The 17,642-nt window shown below is 63.9% G+C and overlaps 3 protein-coding genes across 6 annotated transcripts; 2 read left to right on the top strand and 1 right to left on the bottom strand.

Moving 5' to 3' along the window:
- The first annotated feature begins 438 nt into the window (after window positions 1-438).
- On the top strand, window positions 439-3,699 carry LOC142003794 (interferon-inducible GTPase 5-like). Of its 2 annotated transcripts, none has more exons than XM_074981069.1 (2): window positions 439-516; window positions 1,427-3,699. In XM_074981069.1, the coding sequence occupies exon 2, from the start codon at window positions 1,443-1,445 to the stop codon at window positions 2,679-2,681; it is 1,239 nt and encodes a 412-aa protein (XP_074837170.1). In that variant the 5' UTR covers window positions 439-516; window positions 1,427-1,442; the 3' UTR covers window positions 2,682-3,699. The 2 variants fall into 2 exon arrangements, with proteins under 2 accessions (XP_074837170.1, XP_074837173.1); XM_074981072.1 differs by lacking the exon at window positions 439-516 and adding an exon at window positions 613-639.
- Window positions 3,700-4,873: 1,174 nt separating this feature from the next.
- Window positions 4,874-13,706, bottom strand: SMG9 (SMG9 nonsense mediated mRNA decay factor). Of its 3 annotated transcripts, XM_074981196.1 has the most exons (15): window positions 13,458-13,684; window positions 11,554-11,665; window positions 10,712-10,873; window positions 10,555-10,629; window positions 9,971-10,214; window positions 9,638-9,735; window positions 9,219-9,331; window positions 8,867-8,978; window positions 8,363-8,458; window positions 7,940-8,025; window positions 7,601-7,707; window positions 7,104-7,211; window positions 6,327-6,452; window positions 5,968-6,112; window positions 4,874-5,549 (listed from the first exon to the last, which is right to left on the bottom strand). In XM_074981196.1, exons 3-15 carry the CDS (start codon window positions 10,862-10,864, stop codon window positions 5,471-5,473), a joined length of 1,542 nt encoding a protein of 513 aa, XP_074837297.1. In that variant the 5' UTR covers window positions 10,865-10,873; window positions 11,554-11,665; window positions 13,458-13,684; the 3' UTR covers window positions 4,874-5,470. The 3 variants fall into 3 exon arrangements, with proteins under 3 accessions (XP_074837297.1, XP_074837296.1, XP_074837298.1); XM_074981195.1 differs by lacking the exon at window positions 11,554-11,665 and having other exon boundaries at window positions 13,458-13,683; XM_074981197.1 differs by lacking the exons at window positions 5,968-6,112; window positions 11,554-11,665 and having other exon boundaries at window positions 13,458-13,706.
- Window positions 13,707-13,883: 177 nt separating this feature from the next.
- Window positions 13,884-17,316, top strand: LOC142003861 (uncharacterized). The gene is made up of 3 exons (XM_074981194.1): window positions 13,884-13,910; window positions 14,582-14,670; window positions 15,189-17,316. Exons 2-3 carry the CDS (start codon window positions 14,587-14,589, stop codon window positions 17,124-17,126), a joined length of 2,022 nt encoding a protein of 673 aa, XP_074837295.1. The 5' UTR covers window positions 13,884-13,910; window positions 14,582-14,586; the 3' UTR covers window positions 17,127-17,316.
- The last annotated feature ends 326 nt before the right edge of the window (window positions 17,317-17,642 follow it).

The following is a 17,642-nucleotide window of genomic DNA, read 5'->3' as shown; positions in this document are numbered from 1 at the left end:
TGGCAGCGCGCGCGCACACACACACACACACACACACACAGAGCACAGGGCTGGCTCCTTCCAGCAGGGGGCAGCACACACACACACACACACACACACCCCCCACCGCAGGGCTGGCTCCTTCCAGCAGGGGGCAGCGCGCACACACGCGGTCACACACACACACACACACACACACACACACACACACACACAGAGCGCAGGGCTGGCTCCTTCCAGCAGGTGGCAGCGCGCGCGCACACACACACACACACACACACACACACACACAGAGCACAGGGCTGGCTCCTTCCAGCAGGGGGCAGCACACACACACACACACACACACACACCCCACCGCAGGGCTGGCTCCTTCCAGCAGGGGGCAGCACACACACACACACACACACACACACACAGAGCACAGGGCTGGCTCCTTCCAGCAGGGGGCAGCGCGCACACACGCGGTCACACACACACACACACACAGAGGGAGGAAACGAAAGTGAAAGGCTCCAGCCAGCCCGTGGGAACGAAGTAAACCCCCCGGGGCCCGAGCGGCGGGGGCGGGGGCGGCCAGAGAGGGATCTGGCCCTAGGCGGAAGGGACAGAGATGGCGAGACAGACGGACAGACGGAAGGAAGGAACTTGGTGGCCGGGGTGGGGGACGCGGCCGGCCGGGAGGAGAAGCAAACGGGACGGGCGGGTTAGCTGGGAAAGAACGGGGGGCAGGTTCGGGGGCAGAGTGAGGGTAAAAGGCAGGGGGCGGGCTCGGGGGGGCCGAGGGAGGTGCAGGTTCGGGGGGGCCGGGGAGGGTAGAGGGAGGTGCAGAAGGCGGGGGGCAGGTTCGGGGGGCCGAGGGAGGGGCAGGAGGCGGGGGGCAGGTTGGGGAGGGTAGAGGGAGGGGCAGGAGGCAGGGGCAGGCTTGGGGGGCAATTAGATGAGGACAGAGGAAATCAAAACGGGAGAGGGACCCTCCCCCGCTTCCCCCACCCCGAATGGGGCTGGGGTCGGGCAACCCGGGAATCCCTCTTTCTGCCGAACCCCCGGGCCATGTGTGGGAGACACAGGCTGACGCTGTGTGTGGCGGGAGAGTAGGTGAAGACCACAACCCAGCAGTGCCCTGGCCTGGGCCTCTCCCCACTCACCCAACAGGAGACGCTTCCTTGCCCCCCGCGCCAGTCAGCCCCCTAGCCTGGGACTGGAGCAGGGGCAGCACCCCCAGGCAGGGGAAGGCCCTGAGTCCCCTTCTCAGGCAGCCCCATTGCCCCTGCCCTGTCTACATCAGGGCCAAAGCCCCTAGGGAGGAAAGGCCCTGTACCGTACCTCCTGCTGCCCCCCCAGCCAGTCATCTCCTGGCCCTGTGGGGATCATGACAACCCCCATTAGGGAAAGGCCCCATGTTCTGTTCCCTTTAACCCCCACATCTGTATCTCCCCCTCCCCAGCACTCTCGCCAGCCCCATGGCCAATCAGACCCCCTCAGAAAGCAACCGGTGCCTGGACGGCTTCATGGAGGAGTATGTGTTCATTACCGAGGAGGATATCAGGGAACTCAGGGCTGCTCTGGAAGGGGGCCAGATGGCCCAAGCCGCCTCGAAGATCCAGGTGAGCCTGGAGGCCTTGGAGAACGCCCGGTTGGACATTGCTGTGACCGGTGAGTCCGGCTGTGGCAAATCGTCCTTTGTCAACGCCATCCGAGGACTGCAGGATGACGCTGAGGGCGCGGCCCCCACGGGGGTGGTGGAGACCACCATGGAGCCGACCCCGTACCCTCACCCCAAGCACCCCAACGTGACAGTGTGGGACCTGCCAGGCATTGGCACGCCAGCGTTCCGGTCCGACACCTACCTGCAGCAGGTGGGCTTCGCCCGTTATGACTTCTTCATCCTCATGGCCTCTGAGCGCTTCCGGGCCAACCACGCCCAGCTGGCCCGGGAGATCCAGCAGATGGGCAAACGCTTCTACTTCGTGCGCTCCAAGGTGGATGCCGATCTGAACGCAGCCAGAATACGGCGGCCGGCAAGCTACAGCGAGCAGGGGGTGTTGGCGCAGATCCGGACTGACTGCTGCCGGCGGCTTCAGGACCAAGGGGTGGCTTCCCCCACTGTCTTTCTCCTTTCCAACTGGGAGCTGGGGAGCTATGACTTTCAGGCGCTGGAGGAGACCTTGGAAAAGGAGCTGCCCAGCCACAAGAGACACGCCTTCCTCCTGGCTTTGCCCAACCTCTCGCTGAGTGTTCTGCAGAGGAAGAAGGAAGCCATGCAGAGACAGCTGTGGAAGCTAGCCACCATCTCCTGCGGCGTGGCCGCCATCCCTATCCCCGGGCTCTCTGTGGCCTGCGACGTGACCATCCTGGTCAAAACCCTCTCCCAGTACCGCCAGACCTTTGGCTTGGACGACGAGTCGCTCTGCAAGCTGGCAGAGAAAGTGGGCAAACCTGTGGAGGACATCAAGGCGGCCATCCAGTCACCCCTGGCGAAGGAGCTCTCCAGGGACGTGGTGCTGAAGTTGTTGACCAAAGCTGGCGGGGGAGCACTGATGTTCACAGAGTATCTGATCAGTACGGTGCCGGTGTTTGGGTCCATGGCAGCCGGGGCGATCTCCTTTGGAACCACCTATTACATGCTCCACAGCTTCCTTGAAGAACTTGCCAGGGACGCCCACAATGTCCTGATCAAAGCCTTCGAGACAGACATTTGAAGAGGGACCAGGGAGCCCCAAGGTGTTGGGTATGGTTCTGACCTCAGTCCACCGGCAGCGGCAGAAATCCCCAGTCAGGCAGCAGGTTTCAGAGCTAGCTCCTCAGGTGGTTGATTAAAGAACAAATTTTAAATTCAGTGTGTTTTGTTATGAAGTAGAAGAAAATGGGAGCATGGACCCCTGGATTCTGTGCCAGCTCAGGGAGGGGAGTGCAGTGACCAGACAGTGTAGCCAGACAGAATCCTCGTACAGTTCTTCCCAAGGGATTCAGTCTACGACCTTGGCTACACCACAGTCGAAGGACGCAGGGGTGAGAATTATACCTGCGATTTTTTTTTTTTTTTTTTGCACATTTAATAGTAACTGTCTGTCCTAGCAGGTGAAGTCTCAGGTGAATCTCGGGGGCATCCGTCAGAACATAAAAGAACATAAGAATGGCCATACTGGGTCAGACCAAAGGTCCATCCAGCCCAGTATCCCGTCTGCTGACAGTGGCCAATGCCAGGTACCCCAGAGAAGAACAGAAGACAATGATCAAGTGATTTATCTCCTGCCATCCATCTCCTGCCCTTGTTCTGAAGGCTGGGGCACCATACTTTACCCCTGGCTAATAGCCATTTACGGACCTAACCTGCAAAAATTTATCAAGCTCTTTTTTAAACCCTTCCATCCAGCCAGCCATCTTGGCTGCCTGCTGCGAAGGGACAGGCCGTTCTAGCAGCTAAAGACTTGGATGTAAAATAGGCTCACAGACCACTAAGTACCTGGCTGTCGGCTGACAGCAAGTATAAATCAGGGCAGGGAGTGAGGTGCCTATATAAAACAAAGCCCTTAGGATCAGGATTGTTCTGAAACACTTTGGTCATTTAGTCACCCTACGGTGGCTTGCGGTGCAGAGATTGGAGCATGGCAGGAGGCTAAGAGCCAGGAGTCAAGCCTGGGCTCCAGCCCTGGCTTGGAGATGGAATAAAGTCATGTTCACTGTCCTCTCTTCATCATGGCTGAACCAGAGCTACCACTCAACCCTCTAACAGAGTAGCAACAGAGAGGGAGCTGTGCTAGTCTATACACAATCAAAACAAAAAAGCAGTCAAGTAGCACTTAGACTAGCAAAATAATTTATTAGGTGATAAGCTTTCGTGGGACAGACCCACTTCTTCAGACCATAGCCATAATAACCTGATTAGGTCCAGTAATGGTATCTCCAGAAAAGATATGTGGACAAAGCTGGCAGCGGGCTTGTTGCAAGGAAAAGTTCCGGGATTGGTGTTGCTGCGGTATAGCTGCCAGCTTTGTCCACATATCTTTTCTGGAGATACCATCACTGGACCTAATCAGGTTATTCACAGAATCACGGGCACATTCTCATGTTCCTCAACTAACATTATATCTGCCATCATGTGCCAACAATGCCGACATGCTTTGTATATTGCACAGACTTCAAACTCCCTTAGACAAAGAGTTAATGCGCACAAAACAGACATAAAAACACTCCTGATCCACAAACCCGTTAGCTGGCATTTTAATGGAGTGGGCCAGTCTGTTAATGACTTAAGAGTTTGCATGTTACTGAAGAAGAATTTTTACACCACTCTTGAAAGAGAGGCTGCCGAACTCTCTTTTATATTCAATTTCAACACATTAACACGTGGTTTGAACCGGGATGGGAATTTTCTGAGTCACTATAGGGGCTCGTTTGCATACTTCGCTTAATCTAATTCTTGACCCCCCCCCCCCCCCCCCCCCCTTCTGCCCCCTACTCTCTGATTTGGTCAACTTGATCATTTTTTTTTTCTGATTTGTCAACCTTTATTATTATTTTTGGTTCTCTGTGCCTTAACCATTGAGTTTCGTCTGGTGTGGCTACAGTCTGAAGAAGTGGGTCTGTCCCACGAAAGCTCATCACCTAACAAATTATTTTGTTAGTCTTTAAAGTGCTACTTGACTGCATTTTTGTTCTAACAGGAGTCAGGGCCATTGCTCTGTGGCATTGCGGGTCTGTTTACTCTGTGTGTGTGTGTGTGTGTGTGTGTGTGTGTGTGTGTGTGTGTGTGTGTGTGTGTGTGTGTGTGTGTGTGTGTGTGTGTGTGTGTGTGTGTGTGTGTGTGTGTGTGTGTGTGTACACACAAGCACTCTGCCCCAGTGCAGCCACTGCTCCAGGTGTTAAAAGGAAAAAGAGAGAAAAATCAGTGTCCAACTTGAAGACCTCTTTATTAGCAGGGGGACCTCACAGATCGAGAGACTCCCACAGTTACTGGGGAGACCCCCAGGATGGGGTCAGAGCTTCACATGCAGCAGAGACCCTGGAAGGGAGGATGGAAAGATTCTCGGGGAAGGCTGGTGTGGGTGAGCTGTGTGGGAGGTGGGGGGCTAGGGAGAGGGGTAGAAGAGGGGCAGGAAGGAAGGAGGTGGAAGGGTGGAGAGAGATGACGGAACCAGCTCCATGGCTGTGGCCCTGCCTGATGGTCACCCCCTGCCCCCAGTCTCGCCCCGGCAGACCTGTGGCATTGCGGGGGGACGTATTCTCAGCCCTGGTCAGGTTAGGAGACCCCCTGGGGCTGGGCGAGCTCCGGTGCCTCGGGATAAGGATGAGTCTGCCCCAGGAGCCCTCTGGGACCAGAACAGCAGCACGGGAGGGATGTGTGTTGCCCGGCCTGGACTCCTGCAGCCTGCCTGGTGCCAGTGACCAAACAGCCCCTCCTGGGCTGCCCAGCAGGCCCCTTCTGCCCCAGGAGGCAGAGGGCGAGGGCCCCATAGGGCCCCCCCCAGCACAGCGGTTCCTCAGTTGCTCAGGCCAGCAGGCGGCTGTACTCCGAGAGTGCCGAGGATTTCTTCACGCCATCCCAGATGCGGGCCGCGTAGTGGAACCTACCAGAGCACAAAGCTCATGGGTCAGCACCAACAGCCAGAGGAGAGCCCCCCCCCCTCCGCCCCCGCGGCACAGCACCCCTAGTGCTGCCTGGGGCATGGGGGCTGGCCCTGATGGCCAGGGGAGAGTGCTCCCACCTCCCAGTACTGCCGGAGACAAGGGGGCCAGCCTCCCCTGTTCCCCTCAGTCCTGCCTGGGGTATCGGGGCCGGCTTGACTGCGAGGGGACAGCCCCCCCCACCAGTGCTGCCTGAGACACCGGGGCAGGGAACAGCCCCTCCACCTCACCGCCAGTGCTGCCTGGGGTATTCAGGGCCGGCCCTGACTGCGAGGGAACACCCCCAGCCCACCCCTTGGGATACTTCTCCAATTCACCCAGAATCTGCTACTCTCCTGCCCCCACCGCCCAGCCCCTCACCAGCTCTTCTCCGTCAGGGTGGTGTGGGAGAGCTGGGGCCGTGCCATGGACATGATCTGGCTGCGCAGCTTGGCGATGAGCGACTGGAAGCTGGGGTGCCCCTTGTACCCGGGCAGCAGGGAGAAGAGAGGGCCACCCCCGGGAGCTGCAAGCACAGGGGGGAGGGAATGAGAGCAGCACCATGCTGGGAGCACTGGAGGGCAAAGGAAAGCAGCATACAGGGGTGGGGGGGAACAGCACCGTGCTGGGACGGCACCCTGGGACTGCAGGCACCTGCTTCCCAGTCCAGGGCCGGAACATGCACACCAGAGGGATGTGGGGGCAGGGAGGCATCTGGGGCTGGGATCACAGCTCCCTACCTGCTCTGGGCAAAGTGTCGTCAGCGTCACTGTCTGCAAACGGCAGCAGGAAGAGATTCACCTCTGTGTCCAGGTAGTCATAGGGCAGGCCAGGAAAGATGTTACACTCCAGCATGGAGAGAGTGCCTAGGAGGCAGACACACGTTCCAGTGGGCCCCGGTGCCCCAGGGTGGCACTAGGGGGCGCTGTGCTGTGGGGCGGGGAGGGGGTCTCCCCAGCAGGCAGGGCCGGCCCCAGTACCCCAGGGTGGCACTAGGGGGTGCTGTGCTGCAGGGTGGGGGTCTTCCCAGCAGGCAGGGCCGGCCCCAGTACCCCAGGGTGGCACTAGGGGGCGCTGTGCTGTGGGGCGGGGCGGGGCAGGGGTCTCCCCAGCAGGCAGGGCCGGCCCCAGTACCCCAGGGTGGCACTAGGGGGTGCTGTGCTGTGGGGCGGGGAGGGGGTCTCCCCAGCAGGCAGAGCCGACCCCGGTACCCCTCGGTGGCACTAGGGGGTGCTGTGCTGTGGGGCGGGGCAGGGGTCTCCCCAGCAGGCAGGGCCGGCCCCAGTACCCCAGGGTGGCACTAGGGGGTGCTGTGCTGTGGGGCGGGGAGGGGGTCTCCCCAGCAGGCAGGGCCGGCCCCGGTACCCAGCATGACACCTGGGGACGTGGAATTGTTTTGGGGCCCTGCACGAGCTGGGCCATTTGCTCTGTGGCTTGGTCCAGTCCAGTCCCATCCCACCGGAGCCCTGGGGGTCCCGGCCCTGTTGGCCGCACCCCAGACGAGCGGAGCAGCTCACCCTTGTATTTCAGGTGCGAGTGCATCATGATTTTATCAATAATCACGTTCATCTGCTTCAGGTTCCGGGGACAGAAATTCTCCCGCTTGGCCTTGTTCTGCAGGAAAACTGGAGCCAGGGTAGAAATATGGTGGGGGCAACAGAGGGGAAGGAAATTCAGCCTGGTCATTGCTGCACAGATCCATAACGCGAGAGTAACCTGCCCCGATTCGCCAGGGCAGGGCCGCTGGGGGCAGGGTGGGGGCTCTCACCCCGGCAAGGCTGGCCCTGATGCCCAGGCTGGCCCTGCCGGGGGGCGGGGGGCTGTGCTGCAGCGGGAGGGGTCTATCCCTGTGGCAGGACTTGCCCCAGGGCAGCACCAGGTGGTGCTGTGCTACAGGTGAAGAAGTTTCGCCCCTGGCGGGGCTGGCCCCGATGCCCAGGCTGACACTGGAGCAGGGGTCTCCCTGGCAGGGCTGGCCTGATGCCCAGGCTGGTGCTGGGCGTGCTGTGCTCACCGACATGGGGATAATACTCTGTGCCTTCGTCAGTGCCCGAGGAGCTGCTGGACTCGTGGCTGGGGGAGGGTGTGGAGGGTTTCACCATCTCAGCTGTCTGCAGGAACCTGCCGGGAGGACAGAGGGAGCTGGATCCCCAGAGCCCTTTAACACTCACAGAAAGGGCTGGAGAGATCCCTGCCCCTTCTGGGAACAGGGCTGAGGCCTGGTAAACTTGGGGTCACACATGAACTGCTGAGTTAGAGCAGCTGGCAGCCCAGCCCCCAAGAAGCCGTTGCCCCCACTTGGAGCTGGAAGAGAGCCTGAGCCCCACTCCCACACTGCGAGGGGCCCTCTCACCTGTACAGGCTGAGGTCAGTGAACCAGTCCTGCACCACGATGACCACGTGGCAGACAGTGAAGAGGAAGGCAGCGATCTGCAAGGACTGGGGAGCGGAGCAGCCGTCAAAGGAGGAGTCTCTGGGGTGGGGTCTCCCCCCAGGACCCAGCCAAAAGTGAGCACCCCTCCCCACCCACACCAACAACCAAACAGAGCAGCACATCCCTTTAGCCAGTCCCCCACCCCCTCTCTGCCATGGCCAGAGCGGCCGAGAGGGGCAAGGGCCCAGGGTCCACTCCTCGTCCCCAGGAGCCAGCCAGGCCAGGCCCTGGGGCCACAGGGGAGCTGGCACCCCTAGAGAACACAGGCTCCGTGCCCCTTCTTCACCCCCGGGAGCCAGCCAGTCCTGCCCTGGGGCCGGAGGGAGCCGGTGGGCAGCCTACCTGCATCTCCACGTAGGTGTGGGGCAGGTTGTACTCAGGCGGCAGCTTGCGGTCGTTGTTGATGAGATGGTCCAGGATGGACGGGCTAAGAATGGGCTGGAGGGGGACACAGGACAGGGAGCCCTGTAGCGGCTGAGTGCCCTGAGGTGCTCCTGTGGAGCGGGGCTCGACTCCCAGCAGGACCCCCCATTCTCTCTCCAACCCCACAGGGATAATCTGCTCACCACCTGCAGAGACCCCTGGCTGCTCTAGAGCCAGCTACCCCCAGAGCTGCCCCAAATCAGCGCTCGCCCCCATCGACCCATGTGGCACATAGACCCCCTACTGCAACCAGCCCAGGGGCCTCATCCAACACCAGGCGGCAGCCGAGAGCTGAGCCGGCACTCGCCAGCTGCGGCAGGGCTGGCCACAGGTGGTTCCGTGCTGCCCTCTGGTGGCCGATGGCACGAAAGTGCTGGGATCCCATGTCTGCTGGTGCCCTGCGGAAGGGGGCGGGGCACGGACCTGGGTGTCGAGGAAGATGATGCGCTCCTGGGTGATGAAGAAGTCAATGCCGCTGGTCTGGTTGCCCCCGCGCTCCTTGATCTCCTGGCTCTGGGTGCGGAACACGTAGGCCCTGGGATGGCGGGAGGTCACCCCTTCAATCTGCTTCTCAACATCCCTCCGGCCCCTGCCCAGCCCCTGCTGTACCCCACTATTCCCCCCACCGCCCCCCAAACGCTTCTCTGCCAGCTACTGCCACTGCCCCCATCCCTTCTCCCCCTCACTGCGACCCAGCCTCCCCCGGCCACTCGCCTCCCCCCCCATCCCCCAGGCACACACCAGGGCCCAGGCAAGCCCCCTTCCACCCCCAAACCTCTGATCCTCTTCCGGCTGATTGGCTGACAGCAAAGACATCACCATGGATTTGCCGGTGCCCTGCAGTCCTAGCACCCCGACCACCAGCACGTCCGTCTGGTCCAGCAGGTACTGCGGAGGGGTGCGAACTCAGCCCCAGCCAGCTCCCGAGAACCCAGGAGTCCTGCAGAGCAGCAGGGCACCAGCAGGGAGCAAGCGGCTGGCTCAGAGGCATGTGGAATGCGATCGTTCCCCTCTAGGGGACACCAGCTCCCACCCAGCCCCAGGGCAAGGACTAGCTGCTCACGGGGGGGCAGGGAATGAGGCCCAGGGCCTGACCCTCTAGGGAGGGCCGCCTCTGCTCTGGCCTCACTCCCAGAGGCAGGGGGTGGCTAGAAGGGTCTGTCTGTGGGGTGGGGGCACACTGGGGCCAGGTACCTCGATGGCACTGTCACACCAGTTCATCTGGTCGTCCACCAGTTTGATACTGTGCTTCATCTTCTCGGGCGCCAGCAGCTTCGCCTGGCCCACCACAGCTGGGGGAGGAGCAGAGAGACGGGGCTCAGAGGGGCCTCCAGCCCAGGCCGGGGGCTTAACAACCTGACATCCCCACCCAGTGCAGCCCCAGCCCAGCAGGGAGAGAACCCAGGTGTCCTGGCTCCCAGCAGCTGAGTGGGCAAGCCCTGGCTGCCATCTGGCGACAGGCACTGGTAACCACATGCATATGAAAGGGGCCCCGGTGCCCTTCCGCTTCCCACAGTGGGTACTTACGGTCCAGGGTGCCGCTGGCCGCGGTGGAGCCCATGCCCCGGTTCTGGATCTGGTAGACGGGCTGTGTGGGGCGCTGGCCCTCCTTCTCCCCCTTCGCGGCAGCGGTGGGGGGCTGGGGAGTCCCCTCCGGGGCTCCTGCTGGGCCTTTGCCCTCCTCCCGCGACTTCATCAGTACAATGGGCTTCTCCATGGGGGGAGGGGCAGCGGCAGGCGGGACTGGAGCTGGGGCTGGGGCCAGCTTGGACTGTGGGGAGAATGCAGCTGGCAGAGACACATCCCCCCACGCCCCTTAAGCTGGGGATAGCAGCCAGGGGTCCTGGCTCCCAGCCCCCAACCCACTGTAACCCGCTGGCCCCCACCTCCCTCCCAAAGCCAGGGCAGAACCCAGGACTCCTAGCAGCCTGCCCAGCTCTTTTCTCTCCCTGGACATGGTTACGTAACACCCTTGCTGAGGGGGTGGTCGGGTAACAGCCTACTGCTGCTGCTGGCAGAGAGAGGAGCTACAGCTGCTGGCTGAGGGGGCCACTCCTTCAGCTGAAGCTGGGCTGGCGCTGCTGTGATCCCTGCCCCCGCGGGGGTCTTACCCTCTCTGCGGGCGGCTTGGCCAGGATGATGGGCGTCTTCTGCATCACAGACCCGACTGGCTCCTCTAAAGGCTCCTGAGGGAGAGGGCGAGGGACAGGGGAGGTGAGCGGGAGGGGGGTCTCCACGCACGGCCCCTCCCCCCACTCCAGCACTCACCCGGCGCTCCCGGTCCCAGGGCCCATAGTCACGCTCCCGGCCTGGCCCCGACAGACTCTGGGGGACGCCCGGGGGGCCCAGCTCCTTGCGGTTCCAGCGACGCTGGCGGTCGGGGCCGTACAGGCTGGGCTGGCTGTGCCCCGAGTCCGACATAGCCGCCACCTGCAGGGGGCAAGAGTCATGTCAACAGCAGCACCACAGTGAAGGGACACCCCAAGGAGAGAGGGTGCTGGGGACTATTTCTCCAGGGGGGCGGTGGAAGGATACATCCCAAAGAGGCATCTACTGGAGACTATTTCTTGGCATTGTGGATGGATACCGCAAAATGGTCAGCACCACAAGGGTGGAGATACTATAACAAGGGACCACTGACGCTTATTTCTCTGAAAGGCTGGAGAAAAAACTTATGCCAGTGATTGCTAGGGACTATTTCCCTGGCATGGCGGATGCATACATAGCCATGCACGAAACGCTCTGGGGAACTATTTCGTCAATGCTACAGTGAGATCTCACAGAAGAGACAGCTTACCAGGGCCTATTTGTGGGACATCATGGAGGGCACCAAGGCAACTGAACCAGAAAGCCACCGAGATGCTGGGCCGGGGAGACAGGGCCTATTTTTCTTCACTATTTACCCTGCCAAGCAGAACACGTGCCCAGAAAGGTGGAGGGATACCACGCTCCCAGGAGCAGTTCACTCTGCTCAGCAGAGGCTCAAACCACCACAGGGAACTATTTAACCTGCGCACGGGTGGGAGGATACCCGAGCAAAAGACCATGTGTCGTGGGACTACTTTGTCCGCAAGGAGGAAGGATACTTCAGTGAAAAGTTGAGAAGCCACCTGGGGTGTATCAGCCTGGCGGATGGATACGGGCAGGAGGCTGCTGGGAAATTCCCCGCTCAGCTGAGGGGCTCTGGCACACGGAGGGGATGCGCCTCTGGGGCTGTTTGCTCTGCGGAGGGATACAGAGCAGTGAAAAGGCCACAGTATTGCTTATGTAGGGAAACGCCCCCGTCTCACAGAGCCGGACGGGACCTCGGGAGGCCATCGAGTCCCACCCCCCATGGACTTTTTTACTTTCACCTATTTGCCCCAGACCCTTCGACAGCCCCCACGAGGGCTGGGCTCACAACCCCGGGTTTAGCAGCCCAAGGCGCAAACCTGGAGAAGGCTGTGGGGCAGCCGCACCCGCACCAGAAAAACTAGCAAGGGGCGTGAGCTGGAGCCATAGGGCCCATGGAGGAATACGAGAGAGACATGAGGCATCGTCCCAGAGCCGTACAGTCCACAGACACGGGGCAAGGCGTGAGGCTGGGCTGGGGGCCGTACGGCCCGCGGAGGGATACAAACAGGGTGTGAGGCTGTGCTGGGGCCGTACGGCCCACGGAGGGATATGGGGCAGGGCACATGAGGCTGCGCTAGGGCCGTACGGCCCGCGGAGGGATACGGGGCAGGGCGCGAGGCTGGGCTGGGGCCGTACGGCCCGCGGAGGGATACGGGGCAGGGCGCGAGGCTGGGCTGGGCGCGGAGGGATACGGGGCAGGGCGCGAGGCTGGGCTGGGGCCGTACGGCCCGCGGAGGGATACAGGGCAGGGCGCGAGGCTGGGCTGGGGCCGTACGGCCCGCGGAGGGATACGGGGCAGGGCGCGAGGCTGGGCTGGGGGCCGTACGGCCCGCGGAGGGATACGGGGCAGGGCGCGAGGCTGGGCTGGGGCCGTACGGCCCGCGGAGGGATACGGGGCAGGGCGCGAGGCTGGGCTGGGGGCCGTACGGCCCGCGGAGAGATACGGGGCAGGGTGTGAGGCTGCGCTGGGGCTGTACAGCCCGCGGAGGGATACGGGGCAGGGTGTGAGGCTGCGCTGGGGCCGTACGGCCCGCGGAGGGATACGGGGCAGGGTGTGAGGCTGCGCTGGGGCCGTACGGCCCGCGGAGGGATACGGGGCAGGGTGTGAGGCTGCGCTGGGGCCGTACGGCCCGCGGAGGGATACGGGGCAGGGCGCAAGGCTGGGCTGGGGGCCGTACGGCCCGCGGAGGGATACGGGGCAGGGCGCGAGGCTGGGCTGGGGGCCGTACGGCCCGCGGAGGGATACGGGGCAGGGTGTGAGGCTGCGCTGGGGCCGTACGGCCCGCGGAGGGATACGGGGCAGGGCACATGAGGCTGCGCTGGGGCCGTACGGCCCGCGGAGGGATACGGGGCAGGGCACATGAGGCTGCGCTGGGGCCGTACGGCCCGCGGAGGGATACGGGGCAGGGCACATGAGGCTGCGCTGGGGCCGTACGGCCCGCGGAGGGATACGGGGCAGGGCACATGAGGCTGCGCTGGGGCCGTACCGCCCGCGGAGGGATACGGGGCAGGGCACATGAGGCTGCGCTGGGGCCGTACGGCCCGCGGAGGGATACGGGGCAGGGCGATGAGCCATCACCCTGGGGTTACACACCCTCTGCCCCGCAGACGTGGACACTGGCACTATCCCCAGGGCTATGTGGCCTGCGGAGGGATACAAGGCACTATACACAATGGAGCCCTTGGCCCTCGCACGCGCGGACGGATACTGCCCCGCTTACGAAGGGTGGCATGACATGCCCTGCGGAGAGCCAATACCCTGAATAAAAGGCGGCAGGAACTAACTGCCCGCGGAGGGATACCGATCTGGGTAACTCGTCCTAACCGCCCGCCCCTCGGAGGGATACCTGGAGTGTGACACGTCACCCGGCACTATCTACCCCACCCCGCGGAACGATACCTGAGTGCTGCTGCTGACAGCAGAGGCCGGCGCTGTCTCCCCGGTTACGGCGGAGGGATACCGGGCGTCTCACTGGCGCTGAGGTATCGTGGCACGGCCGGGACGGGAGGCCGGGAGAGCCCGGCGGGCGGCGCGATCAGAGCATCTGAGCGCCGGCTTGGAACGAACCCGCTCGGCCACCGTTGTTTTCCGAACGCGCTTGCGCTTCGGTGGAGGGGGCGGGGCGTCGCCAAAGATGGCGGCTTATGCGCGTGCTCCTGCCGCACATGCGCACTGCTCTGGCATGGGCAGCATAGAGCGCAGTTAAGGGGCGTGGCCTCCTGCCGGAACGAGGCTAGCGCGGGGCGGGGGCGGAGCCAGGACTCTTGGGTCCTATCCCGGGGCGGGGGCGGAGCTGGGGCCTCAGTTTCCCTCCGCGCCCGGCGCTGCTCAAGGCGGCAGTTCCCGGAGCCGGTCAGCGGCCGAACCGCGTCCCCGCCCCTCCGCAGCTCGGGGCCCTCGGAAAGCCGCGGGGGGAGGGGGCTGCACTTCCTAGCGCCCCCTGCACCCCGAGACCCAGGAGTCCGGGCTCCCGTCCCCGCCCCCCTCCCCGAGACCCAGGAGTCCGGGCTCCCGTCCCCACTCCGCCCCCCCCCCGAGAACCCAGGAGTCCGGGCTCCCGTCCCCACTCCGCCCCCCCCCCCGAGAACCCAGGAGTCCGGGCTCCCGTCCCCGCCCCCCCCCGAGAACCCAGGAGTCCGGGCTCCCGTCCCCACTCCGCGGTTGGCCTCTCTGCGGGACTGTGATCGTTCATTAAAGTTTGTCTGCCAGCCCGAGACCCCGCTCCCCTCCCCCGCCTCCCCGGGCGCCCCCTGCGCCCTGCCCGTCTGATTTGCCTCCTTGGCACAAGCCCTCCGGGTCCCCCCCAGCTCTGGGGGCGGGTCTCGTGGTTAGACTGGGGGGGGCGGTACTCCTGGGCCCCCCACAGGTCCATAGTGTGACCTTGCGCACAGCCCCTCTCCTGAGCCCCGTTCCTCCCTCTCCGGCCCGCGGCTCTGCGCTTGTGAAGCCCCCTCGGGGCAGCCGCCGCGCTGCGAGCGGAACGGTCGCCCACCGGCTCAGCGTGTGCCCTGCTTCGCTTTCAGGACCCATGGACCTAGTGCCAGCGATGGAGGTGGGGGCTGAAATTGAACTGACTGAAGACGGGGCGCTGGAGGAGCTGCCGCTGCAGCTGGTATGTGCTGGCGCTTGTGTCTGAGCAGTTGCGTGCTGGGTTGGGGGCGTAGATGCAGCCAGCTCGGGGGGGGGCTGTTTATACAGGACCTTGGAACCTGGCACAGAGCTGCAGCTGCCGCGGTAGGTGGGCGTGGGGCTGCTTAGCAGTGCGAGACAAGAAGTGCAGGAGTCTCACGGGATCACGAGTGAGTCGGTTTGGGCTGGACTCGGATCTCAACTCACTTCTTGCTCCTTTCAAGAGTTTGACGTGCAGGCAGCACTGGTCCTGAGCAGTGCTGGGGGTGCAGCGTCCCTGAGATTGCAGGAGAGGCACACCTGCCCCAGTGCCCCCCCCCAGTCTCCCAGTTCCCCAGTGAGGCCCTAGGGGGCACTGTGCACAGGGGGGCAGAGCTGGAGCTCTCCCCTGGCAGGCAGGGCTGGCCGCTGACTCGCTAGTGTGGCTCTGGGGGGTGCTGTGCCACCCAGAGCAGCGTGGGGACTTCTCTCCCCCCACTGACCCCCATTTCCTCCCCCCAGGAGAACGCGAAGAACTGCCTCTCGTGGGAGGGGCTGGACGCTTCCAGCAGCGACGACGACGGAGAGGCCAGCACCCCCGCCTTGCTGCCCCCGTTGCGCCCGCCCCGGCCTCCAGCACCACGCCTGCTGACTCCCCCCTTTGCCACCAAATCCCTCCCTCTGGAGAACATCATCGTCCCCTTCCGCCTGGGGCCAGCCTCCACCGCCCCGGGGACCCAGGCGTTCGGAGCCTACCAGTGCCAGGAGTGCTGCCAGGTCTTTGTGGAGGAGTGGCACTACCTCCAGCACAGCCGGGAGCACGCACGGGAGCCACCCCGCCCGCCCCCACCCCGCCGGAGGCTGCGCTGCCCTGACTGTGGCAAGAGGTTCTTCCACCAGCCCCGCTTCACCAGGCATGTCAAGTGGCACCTGAGGCTGGCGCAGGCAGGCATCTGGCTGCAGCGGAGACGGGGCGCCCGGCCTTGTTCCCTCACCTCCTATGTTTACGAGCCGCCAGGCCTTGGGGAGAGCCAGGTGGACTCTGGGGGTTTGCCCCGTCCTCTGGCTGGCTGGGAGGGTCCCACTGGCCTTGGGAAACAGCAGGCCAAGGCCCACCCTGGGAGACGTGTGGGGCAGCCAAAGGGGCGTCCAATGGCCAGGACACCAGAGACCCGGAGAGCAAGCAAGGGGCTGGGCATGGGAGGGCCCAGAGGGACCCGGCGGCGTAAAGCAATGCTGGGCCGGGCCTTCCACCTGTCTAGGGCAGCAGGCACCAGCCCAATTCCGCCTGGGAGCATGGAGGACGAGGGGCGAGCCACCGTCCTGGACAGCAAGGTGGGCACGAGTCCTCCACCGCCAATAAACGGCCAGGTTGGCGGGAGCACGCTTCAGGCAGCCATCTTGGACGGTCAGATTGGTGGGAGCCCTCTCAGGACCCTGGTCATCAATGCCGAAGAGGAGGCGGCCATCTTGGCCAGCCTAGTGGGCACCAGCCCTCTGCACCCTTTCCGGACTGTGGTGGTGGGAGCCGAGGAGCCGGCGGCCATCTTGGAAGGCCAGGTTGGCGTGAGCCCCCTCCACCCGACGCCCCTGCTGGCAGAGGAGTTCCCCCCCTCGCTGTTCCTGGAAGCGGAGCCCGGCCTTAGCACGGCAGTGGATGCAGTGACCCTCCGCCTGGTCCCGTTGCTCCCTGACCCCCAAGGACTTGTCCCGTGGGGCAGCCAGGGTGGGGGGGAGCTTCCTGATGAGGTTGGTGACACCCAGCCCACAGCGTTCCAGCTCACCGGGTACCTCCCACCACTCAACCCACAGGGCCGGCTCCCGGGCCCAGCCAAGGCTCCCCCCACTCCCCAGCACCCCTTGCTGCTTCAGCTGGCGCCCACCCCCGCCGGCGAGCCACCCCAGGTGCTGGAGCTGGAGTACACGCTGGGTGGAGGGCTGGCGGCGGAGCCCTGGCTGGGCAGCGCGACACCGGAGGACAGCGACGACTTCATCGTGGTGGAGTTGGAGGCAGACACGGGCGGCCGGGAGGAGGTGGTGGCCGGGCAGCTTGGCCCCAGGGGACTGGAGCGCACCCCGAGTCCCAGCAGGCGCCAGTACTTCCAGTGCCCCGACTGCGGGGTGCGCTACAGCCAGGCACTCCAGCTCCGCGTGCACCGCCGGGGGCCGGGGCGGCAACTGTGCAGCTGCGGCCGGCCCTTCCGTGGCCTCCTCCACCTCCTGCGGCACCAGCTCTGGCAGCTGGAGGGTGCTGCCTTCCTCTGCGCTGCCTGCGGTGAGGCCCTGCAGGGACACCGGGCCCTGGGCCGGCACGGGGGGCAGCACCCCGGCGCCCCCTGCTTCCGCTGCCCCTGCGGGGCGGGTTTCCAGCGCCTGCCCCGCTACCTCTGGCACCGCATCCAGAACCAGCCGCCCGGCCTGGGGGTCTTCAGCCTGGCCAGCTTCCTCTCCCCGGCTTGAGTGAGGCTGCATGGGGCTGGGCCCTTCTGCAGGCACCCTCTGCCCAGGGCAGGGCCTGACTGGCATGGGGGGCAGGGAATGGGGTGGGCACCTGTCCCCTCTCAAGGGTGGCGGCTTCCAGCCTGGCCCTGATGCATTCTGAGCTACCCACTTGTAATTAGATAGTTCCTAATTAAAGAGCTCACAAGTGGCAGCCGTCACCTTTTCTCCCCACTGCAGGGGGCCAGGGCTCAGCCTGGGGTGATTTCTTAGGGTGCCCCCCCCACCACCCTACCTGCTGCTGAAATTGGTGTGGGGGGTCAAGGGTCTGCCTGGAAATTGGTCCCCTAGCTAGCCATACCCCCCCCATCTTTTCCAACCCCTGTCCTTCGCTGGGATGGGGGTGGGTCAGGCCAGGCTCCGCCCACCAAGGACAGACAGTGGGAGTAGGAAAGAGGTAGCCCTGAGGCAGGGTGGCCCCATGCAAGATGAAAGTGGAAGCCGGGGGGCGCAGCATGATGGGCCCTTGGCAGTGAG

The sequence above is a fragment of the Carettochelys insculpta genome, chromosome 30 (assembly GCF_033958435.1).
Source record: "Carettochelys insculpta isolate YL-2023 chromosome 30, ASM3395843v1, whole genome shotgun sequence".
NCBI lineage: Eukaryota > Metazoa > Chordata > Testudines > Carettochelyidae > Carettochelys > Carettochelys insculpta.
This window is presented reverse-complemented; position numbering and strand designations above follow the sequence as displayed.

Excerpts from the sequence above, each read along its gene's own strand:
- LOC142003794 (XM_074981069.1), top strand. The coding sequence starts at position 1,443 with ATGGCCAATCAGACCCCCTCAGAAAGCAACCGGTGCCTGGACGGCTTC.
- SMG9 (XM_074981196.1), bottom strand. The coding sequence starts at position 10,864 with ATGTCGGACTCGGGGCACAGCCAGCCCAGCCTGTACGGCCCCGACCGC. Across the intron at positions 9,736-9,970 it reads GGCCAGCGGCACCCTGGACC|CTGTGGTGGGCCAGGCGAAG; the intron begins GTAAGTACCCAC and ends CTCCTCCCCCAG. Across the intron at positions 5,550-5,967 it reads ACCCTGACGGAGAAGAGCTG|GTTCCACTACGCGGCCCGCA; the intron begins GTGAGGGGCTGG and ends GTGCTCTGGTAG.
- LOC142003861 (XM_074981194.1), top strand. The coding sequence starts at position 14,587 with ATGGACCTAGTGCCAGCGATGGAGGTGGGGGCTGAAATTGAACTGACT. Across the intron at positions 14,671-15,188 it reads AGGAGCTGCCGCTGCAGCTG|GAGAACGCGAAGAACTGCCT; the intron begins GTATGTGCTGGC and ends TCCTCCCCCCAG.